The sequence below is a fragment of the Perca flavescens genome, chromosome 21 (genome assembly GCF_004354835.1).
Source record: "Perca flavescens isolate YP-PL-M2 chromosome 21, PFLA_1.0, whole genome shotgun sequence".
Lineage (NCBI taxonomy): Eukaryota > Metazoa > Chordata > Actinopteri > Perciformes > Percidae > Perca > Perca flavescens.
This window is the reverse complement of record NC_041351.1, coordinates 10,212,826-10,227,768: the sequence shown is the minus strand read 5'-3', so window position 1 is coordinate 10,227,768 and position 14,943 is coordinate 10,212,826. Positions and strand designations below refer to the sequence as shown.

At 42.7% G+C, this 14,943-nt stretch overlaps 1 protein-coding gene across 1 annotated transcript in view; it reads left to right on the top strand.

The window, feature by feature from the left end:
• Positions 1-14,943, top strand: part of nrxn1a (neurexin 1a) — a 59,008-nt gene that overhangs the window by 31,830 nt on the left and 12,235 nt on the right. The window contains exons 8-16 of the mRNA XM_028567491.1: positions 304-434; positions 756-1,008; positions 5,390-5,593; positions 6,833-6,859; positions 9,826-9,948; positions 10,404-10,785; positions 11,158-11,348; positions 12,167-12,340; positions 13,586-13,705. Of these exons, the coding sequence (XP_028423292.1) occupies positions 304-434; positions 756-1,008; positions 5,390-5,593; positions 6,833-6,859; positions 9,826-9,948; positions 10,404-10,785; positions 11,158-11,348; positions 12,167-12,340; positions 13,586-13,705 (1,605 nt within the window). The remainder of the gene's footprint in view (positions 1-303; positions 435-755; positions 1,009-5,389; positions 5,594-6,832; positions 6,860-9,825; positions 9,949-10,403; positions 10,786-11,157; positions 11,349-12,166; positions 12,341-13,585; positions 13,706-14,943) is intronic.

Genomic DNA, 14,943 nt, shown 5'->3' with positions numbered 1-14,943 from the left:
ACTATAACTGTACTAATGTCTAAAAAAAATGTATTGGATGCAAAATGTTGGACATAGCACTTTTCAACCAGCATGGACTGCTAAACAATGACTATGGCCTGTGTAGTTTGTATTTCCATTGCTTCTGATTATAGAAGTATTGAGTGGTGGTGGTGATGATGAACGAGGAGTACAAAGACGGAGGGAATGATGACGATAATAAAGATTATGATGGTAGTCATAATGGTCGTGGTGGGAGTGATGATTGGGATGAGGATGTTCACATTGAAGGTCATGATGATTACTGAAGTTGTTTTGATCCAGGAACCATCTCGGTGAACAGTGTGAGAACAGCGTACACAGCTCCAGGAGACAGTGAGATCCTGGACCTGGATGAGACTTTGTACCTCGGAGGACTACCTGAAGACCGCGCTGGACTCATCTTTCCTACAGAGGTGTGTGTGCTGACATCGTGTGTCTACAGAAAGTCATACTAAGGTTGATAATACAACATTTGATTAATCGATCAACCAAAAACTAATTGTTTGGGTAATTTTTCAAGCTTGTGGTTCCAACTTCTTTTTTTAACTTATAGCATGACGTCACTTTGAGCTCTAGAAAATTGGGACTTGCCCTTTTCACTGTCTTCAATGTTTTTATAGACCTAACTAACTAACTAGGAAATATTCTCTAGATTATTCAATAATGAAAAAAATCCTTAGTTGTGGTCAAATTCCTTCATGTAAAACTACTCTCAACAATGACTTCTTCCTCAGGTGTGGACGGCTCTGTTGAACTATGGTTATGTGGGCTGCATCAGAGACCTGTTTGTGGACGGGCAGAGCAAAGACATCCGGCGGCTGGCGGAGGCCCAGAGGGCGGTGGGGGTGAAGCCCTCCTGCTCGAGAGAGCCGCCCAAACAGTGCCTGTCCAACCCCTGCCAGCACAACGGCATTTGCAGGGAGGGCTGGAATCGCTACGTCTGCGACTGCTCTGGGACGGGATACCTGGGACGCTCCTGTGAGAGAGGTGAGAATGAGCTTGTGGGAGGGCGGAGAGGAAGAGGAAGAGAATAACACGTTGGCAGCATGTGTAGTAATTTGACATAAATGTCACATTTTCACAATAGTGATGAGTAAGCTGGCTAATTACAGTCACCAAACAGCAAAATTTTGTGAAACATTTATAATATGTCATGATGCAAAATACAGTCATAATGACAGCTTTGTCATTTGCTTGACTTGAGAACAGTGACTAATGCCAAAAGGAGTGAGCGACAGGAGACAGATGGTATGGCGTGGAAAGTATAAAAGTCAGAAATAATTCCCATCAATCATTTTATATTGGGTGATAAAACTTTTATTTATTATACCTTTAGGTTATGCCTTTTTTCCTTTAAAAGGTCCATCCTATGAGATTACATCACTTTGATAGTACTTACTCTGATGTGTGCTAAAAACGTACCATCGTAAAGATTTATGACAGATAAAAATGTGGCTAAACTGTTCAAATTAAAAGGCTTGCAGATTGAGTTTAGGTAAGTTTACCCTGGGAAAATTGCAGGTAATGAGGTTCTATAGAGATAGGTGAAGATACAAAATAAGGGCAAGGAGAAAATGAGCATGCATGCTGAATAGTGCAGCTTTTCTGTTATTGGCTGTATCTTTTATTTAAAAGCACACATTTTCTGAGTGAAAGTGAGAGTATTAAGATGGTGGCAGGGAAAGGAGAAGATTAAAAGTGGATGAAAGAGAAGAGGTGGGAGGAAGCAGAGCTGCAGACAGGACTATTGGACTGCTATGTATGTAGAGACTGGGAATCGATGGGAGGAAATGTGCAGAAAGCAGGGAGCAGGAGCTGTGACAGAGGGGGGTAGAACCACTGGGCTAGAACCGCCATATGACAGCAGGTGAGGAGGAATGGGAGATGGGAGTAGAATAATCTGACAAAGAGAGAGAGTTATGAGAAAAGGTATGAATTCAGGCCAAGAGAGAGAGAGAGAGAGAAATGGAAAGTAGGAAAGATTGTCAGAGGGACTGATACAGGCCTGTTGAAAGAAGCGAGATGGAATCAGACAAGGAGAAGAGAAGAAATGTTGTTTGTGCCACAACTACTGACGCGTCTCAAGTGATGATTGTACTATAATCTAACAGGAGATATAGACACACACATACACACACACACACACACACACACACACACACACACACACACTTTCTGAAAGGTGTGATGTGAAAATGTTTTATTTTGGAGGACAAACATCCGCAGTGTATGTTTATCGCAGCAATGCACCCTCTCTCTCTCTCTCTCTCTCTCTCTCTCTCTCTCTCTCTCTCTCTTTTCTCTCTCTCTCTCTCTCTCTCGTTCTCTTAGCTCTGTCTTCCTTTCCTATGTCTTTCTTCATCCCTCTCTGTGTGCATTGAGGGGTCACTAACTGGTGGTTCAGTGGATTAAAGGAAGCACAGATGGAGAAGCAGATGGAGAGAGTGATTGGCCATGTTTATGCCTTCTACCTGCGGTTTCTCCCTCCCTTTTTTTCCTCCCTCATTCTCTCACTCTCCTTTGTTCCCCCTCTCTCTTCATTAATGAACAAAGATAGTCGCCACGCTCTGCCTCCAAGATTCATTTTTATTTTGTAAATAGCAGTTACACACATTTCTAGCGACACATTTGCACATCTCTTAACACATTTTCATCTTATTCCTCCTGCTCACTTGCTGTTTACACTGGTGGTGGCTACATTTTTTCTTGCTGTCCTGCTTAAGGTTGGGTATAAAAAAACTGAGCTCAAAATGTCGGTGACATTTAACAACGGCTTGTTTATTGCTATGGCCATATGGTCAAAATGAAATTATGTATTAATAATGTAATAACAACAACTTATAAGAATAACTTATTTCACCAGTAAATTGCTGTTAAATGACAAAAACAACCACCAGATGGGAAAAGGGTATTTTACAATAACTTTGAATGCACCATGAGGCTTACGCCACCAGTTTCAAGTGAACACACCGTTGGTGTTGTTATTCCAACAACGGCAGCTGCAGACTGTTATGTGCCGGTGTTGGAATCCTCTACAGTGAAATACAGTTTTACACCGTTTAACGTTATGTGTCAGCATTTTAACCGTGTTTAATCCAAAAGTGTTCACTAGTGCCACGTGCGGCGAGGCTTCTTGCCTGTAACATCCGTTTCGGAGCATCGGAAGTGCGGGCATTTTAGTAGCACCGAAATCCGTGTTGCTGTTCGGTCTGGCAGATACCGGTCGTTTAGGCACCGTTGCCATATTAGCACCCTAGTCCTGCTTTCACTATGGAAGCCCACTCTTGCCAGTAAAAGAAAACTCGAAAAAAGAAAAGAAAAATAGATGAACTGTTAGGAATTACCAAAATGTTATCTTCAACCCTTTGTCTTTGAAATGTTGAGTCTTTTAATACCAAAGAGCTAATATTTCTGTACTCTTCCAACCAACTTTTTCAGAGTTTATTCAAATCTCTTAATACTTTTCGGATAACCCTAAGTCAATCTACAGTTGACCTTAACACATCCATTTTTTTTTTATTTAAGTTTATATTGATCTCAAACAATTCACGTTTAAGGATTGGACAAAAATAAAAATCCTTGTGATGAGTCAAAATTATTTGAGTCAAATTTACGAAATACTAGGTCAGTGATAATGACAAGTCACTTATGATGAGCTAATAAATTTCAATGATCGAATAAGAAATCAGAAATGAGTGCCACATACAGGGTAGTAAAGTTAACAAGGTATTGTTGGTTTCTGTCTTTTCATGGGATCATTAACAAATATCGTAAGAAACATGAATATTGATTTGGAGCTAACGAAAAAATATAATTTGAAGAATGTAAAATATTATCTTGCATTTTTGTTTGCTAATAAGATTAGTCAGCGCGCTTCCACAGACATAAATGATGCCATAGCAGCAACTTTATTAATCAGGAAAGAACAGAGACAGATTTCTACGGAGCAGCATAGTTTTTTTTTGACCCAATTTTTGTTGTTTTGTACTGTTGCTTTCACTTTAGTTAACAGATAAACTTACCTTGGAGATGTGGTTTGGACATGTGGAGTCAAGCTCATTGCTTCTTATGGACATCCTGGGTGTTTATTTTGAAACAGATGAAACTACAACAACAAAAACATTGATAATATCTGATCCTTTAACTACTTATTCTGTTTGTATGGCACATCTGGTATGTGCTACAGGTATCGATAATGCAATGGTATGCAACATCTTATCCAAAATAAAGTGGGCATAAATGGGCTTCCATACTTACCAACCCTACCTCCTCTATTTGCCTGGTAGTGAGTCAAGTGCTGTGGTGAGGAAAATTTAGTCAGCTGTCTCCCTTATCAGAAATATGTGTGTGTGTGTGTGTGTGTGTGTGTGTGTGTGTGTGTGTGTGTGTGTGTGTGTGTGTGTGTGTGCGTCAAGTTAATGAGGGTTCATTTGCATTTTAGCCAAGAGCTCCCCCCCTGTCTTGCTCTGTCCTTATTTTCTCTCCCCCTGCTCTCACTTTTCTAAACCCTCCTCTGTTCACACTTAAATTCACTCACTTATTCTGACATGCACGCACATACGCACACTATCTGTCTCTTTCCCTCCTTCTCAGCTCATCAGTATTCATGAGGCCTCCCTCTCTTCCTGTTCTCTTGTTTCTGCCTTGGCTCCAACCGTCTCCCACGGAAAAAGGGAGAGCGAAAGGGAGAGAAAGCGAAAGAGGAATGGAATAGAGAGAAAAAGGGAAGGCGCAAGAGAGATAAAGGCATAGAGACATTGAGAGTGTGTTTAGCTGCATATGTAATTGGCCAATAAAAAACAGGGTTCTCGGAGGTAAACAGTTTAGCGGTTGGGGATTGGCCCCAGCAGGTAGCAGGGAGAGAAGATTATGAATATGTAAATGAGTATGCAAAAGACATTAAAGCGGGATCACCTGAGCTTGTTACATTATGACTCCAGGGTCTGGAGATGTCAGCGACGGTGGCTAACACACTCACTGCCATGCATTCTGATTCAACCGGATAATAGGACCGGCCAACCAGCTGCGGCTATTTTTACATCCTCTTCAGTGAGGGAGTGATGATGAATTAAGGGTGGAAAGTAATTTTGTACGAAGCAGGTTTTTGAGTTTCAACATGACGTGGTGGGGGAATAAGGGAGTGTAGCCACGCTGCAACATACTTTGTCATGTTTAAATCTGATTCGCTCAACGTCAAATTGTCTTTGTCTCTTCCCACCTCATGTGTTTTCTCCTTGTCAATCTTTTCTGTCTCTTTTTTATGCGTCCACCCACCTCACTCTCCTCCATCATCATCTCTGTCTTCCTCCGTCTTTCACTTCTTCTCATATGTTCTTTGCCTATCTCTCTCTCTCTGTGTCTTTTACAGATGCGACTATCCTGTCGTACGACGGCAGTAAGTTTATGAAGGTTCAGTTGCCTATGGCAATGCACACTGCGGCGGAGGACGTCTCGCTACGCTTTCGCTCCCAGCGGGCCTATGGCGTTCTCATGGCAACCACATCCCGTAACTCCGCAGACACTCTTCGTCTGGAGCTGGATGGGGGCCGTGTCAGACTCACTGTCAACCTAGGTACACACATACACACAGAGATTCTCCAACATTGTTTTAATTACCTGCCAGGGGAATGCAGCTGATACTGGCCTCTTGGCTATTTCTTGCATAGGAATGTCATTAAATGTTGATTAATAATATATTGTCCCTGGAAAGTAAACTCTTCCTGATAATTCTGCTGCACCATTTATGCTCAATATATTCAAGGGTTTCACAGGTTTTGGCAGATACCTTTTAGCATTTTGATTGACTTTGCTGTGCATATACATCTTACCTTTGAATACACACACGTGAAAATACCCAATTAAAGGTTAGTGGCATTGTTTCTGCGTTGAACAGAGGGTCAAGCCTCAAGCTGCATTCTCTGCTCACTCCCAGTGGACCTGTGCATCCCTAACACCTTCAATAATCAATACAAATACTCAAAATGTACAAAACGGTCCAAATAGTACACGCCAAACATCATTGCAACTGCTAAAAACAGCCTCACTCGTTCAAAGTCACACACTTTCAAGGTTCAAAACCTTTATTTGACACACACTTTCATATGAATTTAAGTGCATTCACATGCTAACACACACACGCACATACACACACACACACACACACACACACACACACACACACACACACACACACATAGACTAACTGAGGGGTGCATGTGTTGGTCTCTGGTTGTCTGCAGCCGCGTCTTTTCTGTGGTTGACGCCACACGACACACCAAGGCATCATGGCTAAAAAACAACAACAACAATGTATAATAATGGGGCTAAATCTTCCGACCATTTACGGAGATTTGTGCTCTGGATGGGCGACAAAAATTATGGGATGTGTTCGATGTCATCAGGCAAACTGACACACATGACCCATCTCAGTCTCCTGGTGCTTTTGATTGGTGACTGAAACTGTCGCTCAGGCCAGAGCAGCCAATAAGCACACTGCTCATGCTGGGAAACACCACTCTCCTTAACATGTAATTGTTCATTGTAAAAAATCCACCAATCTTGATCCAGATTTGACTCTGTATTGGCTAAAAATTTAAATCTCAGAAATTGCATTTGCAACACACTGTTAACTGTAAGAAAATACACAGTCCAGCTTGAGGTCCTGTGACAAAAGAGAGTGTGTGTTTTCTCAGCAGTGTATGTGTGTGTGTGTTTGTATATGCGTGCAGGGTGTGTCGATGTGTGCGTCCCCGGGGCGTGGAGAGTATATGTATGTGTGCAGCATTAACCCTCTGCTCTGCTCTCCCTCCAGACTGTATCAGGATAAACTGTACAGCCAGTAAGTGATCCTCCATCTCACCTAACCCCTCCTCCTTCCTCTTCCTCCTTAGTATGTGTGTGTGTGTGTGTGTGTGTGTGTGTGTGTGTGTGTGTGTGTGTGTGTGTGCGTGCGCGTGCGTGCGTGCGGCCGTGTGTGTGTTTTTGTTACATGTAATGTGTCTGTCTGACTATTTTTCACTCACTCTGTCTCGTCAGTTCATCTGATCGTAATCCCTCATTCAGCATACATTTGTACCATGTGTCTGTGTGCATATATGTGTGTATGAGTGTGTGTTGGACAGGGGAGGTGCACATATGCGTGTTTGTGTCTACATGTTCAGCTACACCACAGGAGTGGTGCAATTTTTGCTGAGGGCCAGGGTTTTCCAGGTCGGCCATTTTAGCAAAGAAGGATAGACGGAAGAGAGGACGGCGGGGGTTGAAGGGGGGTGAAAAAATCTGAGTATGAGGTGTTCAGGTGTGTTGGGAAGTGTAGCTGGTGGATGAATGCAACTTAGAGCTGCAGGGTAATTACTTCTCCTTCATGCCGGAGACAAAAGACATGTTATCCCTCTGTTTCTCACTGTTGCACCTTCATCCCAAGGTCTGTCTGGTTGCTTTCTTTGTTTGATTGTTGTATCTCTCTAAATTGTACATGAGGGATTTTTGGGTAATGTTTCAATCAGCGGGTTTAGTGTGTGCTTGCATGTGAGCGCCTTTGCATTCTGTATTCTCTTCATTGCCCATCTGTGGGGGTGTGTGTGTGTGTGTGTGTGTGTGTGTGTGTGTGTTTCTGTTCATACTGCTGTGAGTGGAGCTGAATCCCTGATGAAGTTTAATTCCCTCACGTGGAGTTTCTCTCTGTCACGACCACAGAGAAAGCGGGAGTGAGAGAGAGAGAGACGATTGCTCTGTGACGGCAAAGAGGTGGTGAAATGGACGACTGCAGTTGCCATAGAAACCCTACTAGCCACACAGTGCTGTTGCTATCAAGTGTGTCTGTTGGCCAATTTTAGACCGGTTGTCTCAATGAACATTTCAGTAGTCAGCCACTTTTCTGGCACACCGTGTGCATACAATAAATTATACATCTGATATTCAAGAAAAAAAGTATTTAACAGCCAAGCGCCGCTGAACTAGTCCACTCAGCAGTCAAATAAAAGCCTCGGCATGGGAGAGGTTTGAGGCTTATCCGGCAGAAAAGCCATTTGTTATTTGGAGCTAATGAAATATGAAACGCTTTTGGTCATTTTGTTTTCATTATCCTGCTCTTATAATCTCCACTAGCTTGTGCCATTTGATTTGAACTGTATTTCCATTGCAACAAACAGTCCCTTTTGTCTTTCTATATGATTTGTCTCGCCTTTTTTGTCTTTTGGTTTAACGGCACAGAGCACAGACTGTCTGCTGACCACCACAGTGATCGCTAGTAGCTCAACTTTAAACCAAGCTCACCACGCTGCTGAATGCACTGTTAGCACTGACCCAAAATAGCTGTTTGTGTGTGTTTGACTTTGTCTGTGTGGTTTTTGGAGTGTATTTGTGCCTCTCTCTGTTCCCAAGCTGACACAGATCACTGCCTCACTCTCACCACAGTCTGCTCATTTTTTGAGTTTATTTGGTTATATATGCAAAAACACACACTTATAAACTCACACACACGCACATATTCTCCCCTTCACTCAGTGTTAGGCAGTGATCCATGGTAACAGGATGAGATGCTCATGCCCAGAGCACAGCTGAGTCTCCTCAGGGGAACCCTGTGTCCTCTCTGAATGCATAACACACTCTTTTAGCTTTGCGAACACACACACACACACACACACACACACACACACACACACACACACACACACACACACATGCATTTCACACTGCTATATCCATTTTGTTCCATTTTTCGTATTATGTTTGCTTGTCCGCATGCCTCTTTCTCTACCTCTCTACCTGTGTGTGTGTGTGTGTGTGTGTGTGTGTGTGTGTGTGTGTGTGTGTGTGTGTGTGTGTGTGGGTGAGCCTGCCTGCGTGCCTCAATGAGTGATGTAGGCATGCTTGACATTTTCTGCAGCAGAATTCGTTTGGGTCAGTTTACTTCTCACCTCCCCCATCATTAGCTCCTATAGGTCACTGTAAGCAGACTCACTCAAGCCAACAGGGCTTAGAGGGGGAAAGGGAGTGTGTGTGCATATGTGTTGGGGGATGGTAGGTGTTTTGTCAAGGATGGTGGGGTGCTTGTAGTGAGTAGGAGTAAGGGGACACAGAGGTTTTGAGAACAGTCAGTCTGTCAAATGTGTGCAGTCAACTATGTGAAGATATGAGCTGGTAGATGGGCAGAGAGAGAGAGACATCATGAGGGGACAGCTCAGCTTCTTTCATTCTGTTGCACATCAGCACCTTGGAGAGTTCTCTGATGTTCCACTGTGTCTAGTGCCACCATGAGGATCGTTGCAGTATTACGCTCTTGTGCAAAATAAAGAAAAGCTCCTGCATGTAGACACAGGCTAATATATGTGTGGGGTGGTTTAGGAGTCAAGGGGGTGCGAATGTGCTGTCTGTGCATGTGTGGGAAGTACGTGGTCATCATGGCTGTGTGATCTGTCCACAGATGGATTGTCTCAGCGTGGGCCTGTTGTGACTCACAGTCTCCATTTTAGGAACCCATGGCATCCATTTATGCTAATCTTTCTGTCTGTGTCACATCATCCGTCTCACTGGCGCATCTGCAAAGTGACCTGTCTGTCTATCTATGGGGAGAGTGTGTTGACACGGAGGTGTTTGTCTCCCCAGGATATATATGGTTCCCCCTTCCCTCTGCTATTTCCCTCCATTCCCTCATTTTCTGTCCTGAAATTTGAATTCAATCTGCCTGGCTTCTTTTTCTTATCTCTTTTGCTGTCTCTGGATTTCTTTCTTCTCTGTCTCTCTCTATCTGTCTCTCTCCACCTCTCTGTGCATTATGTTAATGGTGGTCTGGGCTATGTGTAGGTAAAGGCCCAGAGACCATCTTTGCGGGGTCGGGCCTCAATGATAATGAGTGGCACACGGTGAGGGTAGTCCGGCGTGGCAAGGGCCTCAAACTCACCGTAGACGACCTGCAGCCTGTTGAAGGTAACCACAGCAGCATTACTTTTACCCCTTTAAGTTTGTTTTTTTTTTACCATAAAATGACTAAACATCTTCTTTGCTTTATCTGGAGTCTGTGTGTAGACATCTGATTGTATTCTGTGTGAAAATGTTTCATATGATAAATTGCTTGTTGATTCTTTTTTATTAATGCTGTAAGACCAACATTAAGGGTTTTATTTCTTTTTTAGAGAACATCTGTACCTGTGTAAGTGAAAATAATCATTTTGAATTATGACTGTGTGCATAACTGTACGCCACTACACTAGTATAGTATTAGTTGTAGTATTAGGGCCTGTTACATCTATTACTAGCAGTCTGTCACTGTTAGTTCAAGTGTTGAAATGTGCAATAGGATTAGTATTTGTTTTAGTATTAAACAGTTCCACTTGAAACCCAACTTTCCGTAGCCCTCACCTCTGAGCTTACCCCGCCACCAGGTCAGATGGCGGGCGACCACACCCAGTTGGAGTTCCACAATGTGGAGACGGGTATTGTGACGGAGAAACGCTTCATGCCTGCCGTGCCCTCCAATTTCATCGGCCATCTTCAGGGGCTGACGCTGAACGGCATGCCCTACATCGACCTGTGCAAGAACGGTGACATCGACTACTGCGAGCTCAACGCTGTTATTGGCTATAAGAGCATTGTGGCTGACCCCGTCACCTTCCGCTCGCGCTCCAGTTTTGTCACACTGCCCACGCTGCAGGCCTACTACTCCATGCATCTCTTCATGCAGTTCAAGACGACGTCGCCCGACGGCCTTGTTCTCTTCAACAGGGGGGACGGCAATGACTTCATAGTGGTAGAGCTGGTTAAAGGGTGAGCTGGGCAAAGCAGTGTGTGGTATTTACATTACATGAGTCAGTGCAATGTCTTGCAAGGGGAAATTTATGAATATGCACTTCAAATATGTGTTTATGGTAATATCTGTCTTGCAGAAATGCATGTGCATGTTCAATTTTGTCTGGGATTTACAGTTAACATTGTCCTTTATGAATGAAAAAAAAAATTCTTGAGGCTGAAATATCAAATATGAAAAATGCACAAGTTAAGCATTTCTTTTTCTACGCTTGTAATTACTTTTCTACAAGACAGATTATAATGTCCTGAAGTCCTGTGTTGTTCTTCATCATGAATACGATTAATTTTGCCCAATTTTTTGAACCCCTCCTTTCCTTGTTCCCTTTATAGCTACCTACACTACATCTCTGACCTGGGCAATGGAGCACACCTGATCAAGGGCAACTCTAACAGTCCCCTAAACGACAACCACTGGCACAACGTGCACATATCCAGAGACACTAACAATCTCCACACAGTCAAGATTGACACCAAAGTCACTACGCAGACCACCATGGGTGCCAAGAACCTCGACCTAAAGGGTATGCACAAAAATACAAGCAGTGATAAGTGCTAAAGCTCACTAATTTAACAGGTTATATTTAGTTTGTTTAATCCATACAAAATCTGAAGTGTAAAAATTCAAGTTCAAGTTCAAGTTCAAGACTTTTATTTGTCCCCGAGTGGCAATTCATTTTGGGTGGTTATGTTCCAGAGTTTTTCTTGGCAAGTGAACTTAAGAGGTGTTGGTAGCCAGATTTGGTTCAGACAGAGCCAGGCCAGCTGTTTCCCCGTTTTTAGTCTTTGTGCTAAGCTAAGTTATACGCCTCTTGATTGTACAGACATAAGAGTGGTATACATTTTCTAATCTATTTATCTATATTCACTGGTTCGGCCTTTAAAAATTAGAACCTTTGGGTGCCTGGGTAGCTCACCTGGTAGAACGCACGCCCATATATAGAGGCTCAGTCCTCCACGCAGCAGCTGCGAGTTTGGTTCCGACCTGCGGTCCTTTACTGCATGTCATTCCCCCTCTCTCTCCTGTTTCATGTCTAAGCTGTCCTGTCACAAATAAAGGCCTAAAAATGTCTTTAAAAAAAAGAAATAAGAACCTTTTTAGCTTTTCTCTGTTATACAGGTACAGTGTGTTGTTGTACATTTCATTTGTTGTTTTTTTTGGGCTGTTGGTCGGACAAAACAATCAATTCAAAGACTCTTTTCACTATTTTGTAACCTTTTATAAACACACAGAAATAATGGCTATATCAATCAATAATGAAAATCATTACTTGCAGCCCTAACACTGATACAGTCTTGTGATTGCTTCATGAAGCTGCCATTCATTATGTTGCTCCTCCAGGTGACCTGTACATCGGGGGCGTCTCCAAAGAGATGTACCGAGACCTGCCTAAGCTGGTCCACTCCCGCGAGGGATTCCAGGGTTGCCTAGCAACAGTTGATCTAAATGGCCGGCTCCCTGACCTTTTGGCTGATGCACTGGCAACCATGGGACAAGTAGAGAGAGGCTGTGAAGGTGAGGTGCAAACACACAGAAATCAAACCAGTAGATCTGTCCTGGTCTCATGTCCCTTCTGTTTTTTCTTTCAGTTTTCATTTAACTCATGCTCTCTTTTATTAGGATAACCCACTAACCCAGCATTGGTCTATTAGATGTAAATGTTGCTCTCCTTCTTGTCATCTCCTCAGTCTTTCTGCACATTGTGTTTTTTCTCTCTGTTCCACTCTTTCAGCAGTTCACAGGCATCTATGTGCATTGACTAACCATCTAACTTAATTTGCTTGTTTGCTTTTTTGTTTGGCTGACAAAAGTTACATTGATGAAAGCTGACTTGCAAGGTATATCGCTTTGTGTGAGCATGTGAGACACGTGTACGAGGGTGGGAAAATGTGTGTGTGTGCGTGTGCGTGTGTGTGTGTGTGTGTGTGTGTGTGTGCGCGTGCGTGCGTGTGTGCGTGCGTGTACTGAAACTACCCAGTGGTGTCTAGTGTCGTGTGGATCCCAGTGATCCAGAGTCAAAGGTCAGATGTGACCTGTCCTCTCCTAGCCACCATAGTGATTTCATCACAGTAGTGACATCACCACCACTTGACTTGAGTTGACCACAGCTCCACCACCTGTGTTGCCTAGCAGCATGCTCTCTAACTCCTCCTACTGACTCCCAACCTTAACTTCAATACTCCATTTGTGAGTCATTTCACACGCTTTCCTCCACGCCTCGTGTTAGAATTTCAACAAATGAGAACTAAGTTTAGAGCGTTGACATTCTCCTGTGTGATTTTAGCACGAGGCAGTGAGTGAATGGTGACAGACTGCTGAAGAAAGAGTATTGGGATGAAGGCCTTTAAACATAACTCTGCCCTCTTATGTTTAACACCTCCTCCTGTCCTTGCCCCATTCATCTAGCCTCACCACCTGCATGCTCTCCACATTTGGCTCTTTTCACCGAGTATCAGATTCCAGTTTAGTTTCAGTTCAGTTTATATTTATAATCTAGCATCAATGGGAGCTTATCCATACGATCTTAGTCTCACAATTATTTTCTACTAATACTACTAATCATAACATCATTGCAGCACAACAGTCTACCCGGCCATTTCAAAATGCAAAATGTTTCAAGGAAATGTGGACTAAAAATAACCATACAGTACTGGCATACTGTTGTTTAAACACTGGGCTTCAGACAACATCAAAAAAGTATGTCTGCTTATCTTCTCCTAACCTTTGCACCCTCCCACCCCACCACCTCTCTCATTGCAGGCCCCAGCACTACATGTCAAGAAGACTCCTGCTCAAATCAGGGAGTTTGTTTGCAGCAGTGGGAAGGCTTCACCTGTGACTGCAGCATGACGTCATATGCTGGGCCACTATGCAATGATGGTGAGTCTTTGCTTTTTCTCTCTCAGACCTAGTACTACTGTAGGTGTAAAATTAGACTTTGAGTTTAAAGCGACTTTGAGTTCGTGAAAAGCGCTATATAAATTCAATTTATTATTAAAATTAGCTTATTTCGATATTTAAATAAAGTCAATTAAAAGTCAAATATATTGTAATAGTATGTGTGACCCCTAAATACTCATTAGATATCAGTTTGAGTATGTAGATCATAGAGCATCAAGTTTAATTGTGCAGTTGTTTATGCTATGTGCGTTATTTCCTTTGTCCTGCACTCTCTGTCAAACCTTAATCCTAACCCTAATTGTCTCTAAAATGTAGAAAGCACACCCTGGTGTTTAACTGCAGGATTAAAAGTGATGCTTTGATGATTCGTGGCAGTGGTGCTGGCAGGATTCTAATTTATAGTGCCCACAAGAACAGCGCTCATACAGTAGGTCATATTTGCAGAAGAGTCATGCAGAAGGCCAAATACACAGTCAGCCACACAAAGACACACACACACACACACACACACACACACATTTTCACACAATATTCATAGTTTCACACATGGTCAAAATAATGTAGTCATATCTGTTGTGACTTTCAACAAAACTAATATAGGCTATCTATCTAAATATGGCACTGTTTCGAATGCGTTTCCTGGGTTAAAAATAAACCAATGTCCAGTGCGCTGTGTAACTTTAGATTTTGGCAATCCATTTATTCACAGTTCACATGCTCATTGTAAGGTTCCACCACGAGTCAGAGACAAGAGTTAAGTTCTTGCAATAACTGGTTTACGACTTAAAACAGTGCAGAGGAAACTGACAGATGTGTCACAATGGCTCAACCTCGGTAACAACAACAACAACAGAGATACATAAACAAAAAATAGAATTACGGCTGCCACTGATTTGGTTTCAAACACTGAATCAAAGCATTTTTGTTTGCATTTGATCAGAGCTACCAGGTGAGGGCGCTGTCAACTGTTGATTCTGAAGTGGCACAAAAATACCACCAGCTCAATGTTTAGTTTGGTTATTCTGACTCTCTTTAATAATGTCCTCTTTAAATTTTCAACAAATTATCTTCTGCAGCCTTACAAGTTAGATACTTGATGATTATTTAGGCATCCTGCAGCTAGTCCAACAATAGTTTTCTGTTATTTTTGCAGTCAGACTCCTGCAGTAGTGTTGAATAGTTTGGGAAATACAGATTTTTTGGAAGGCCAGTCAACT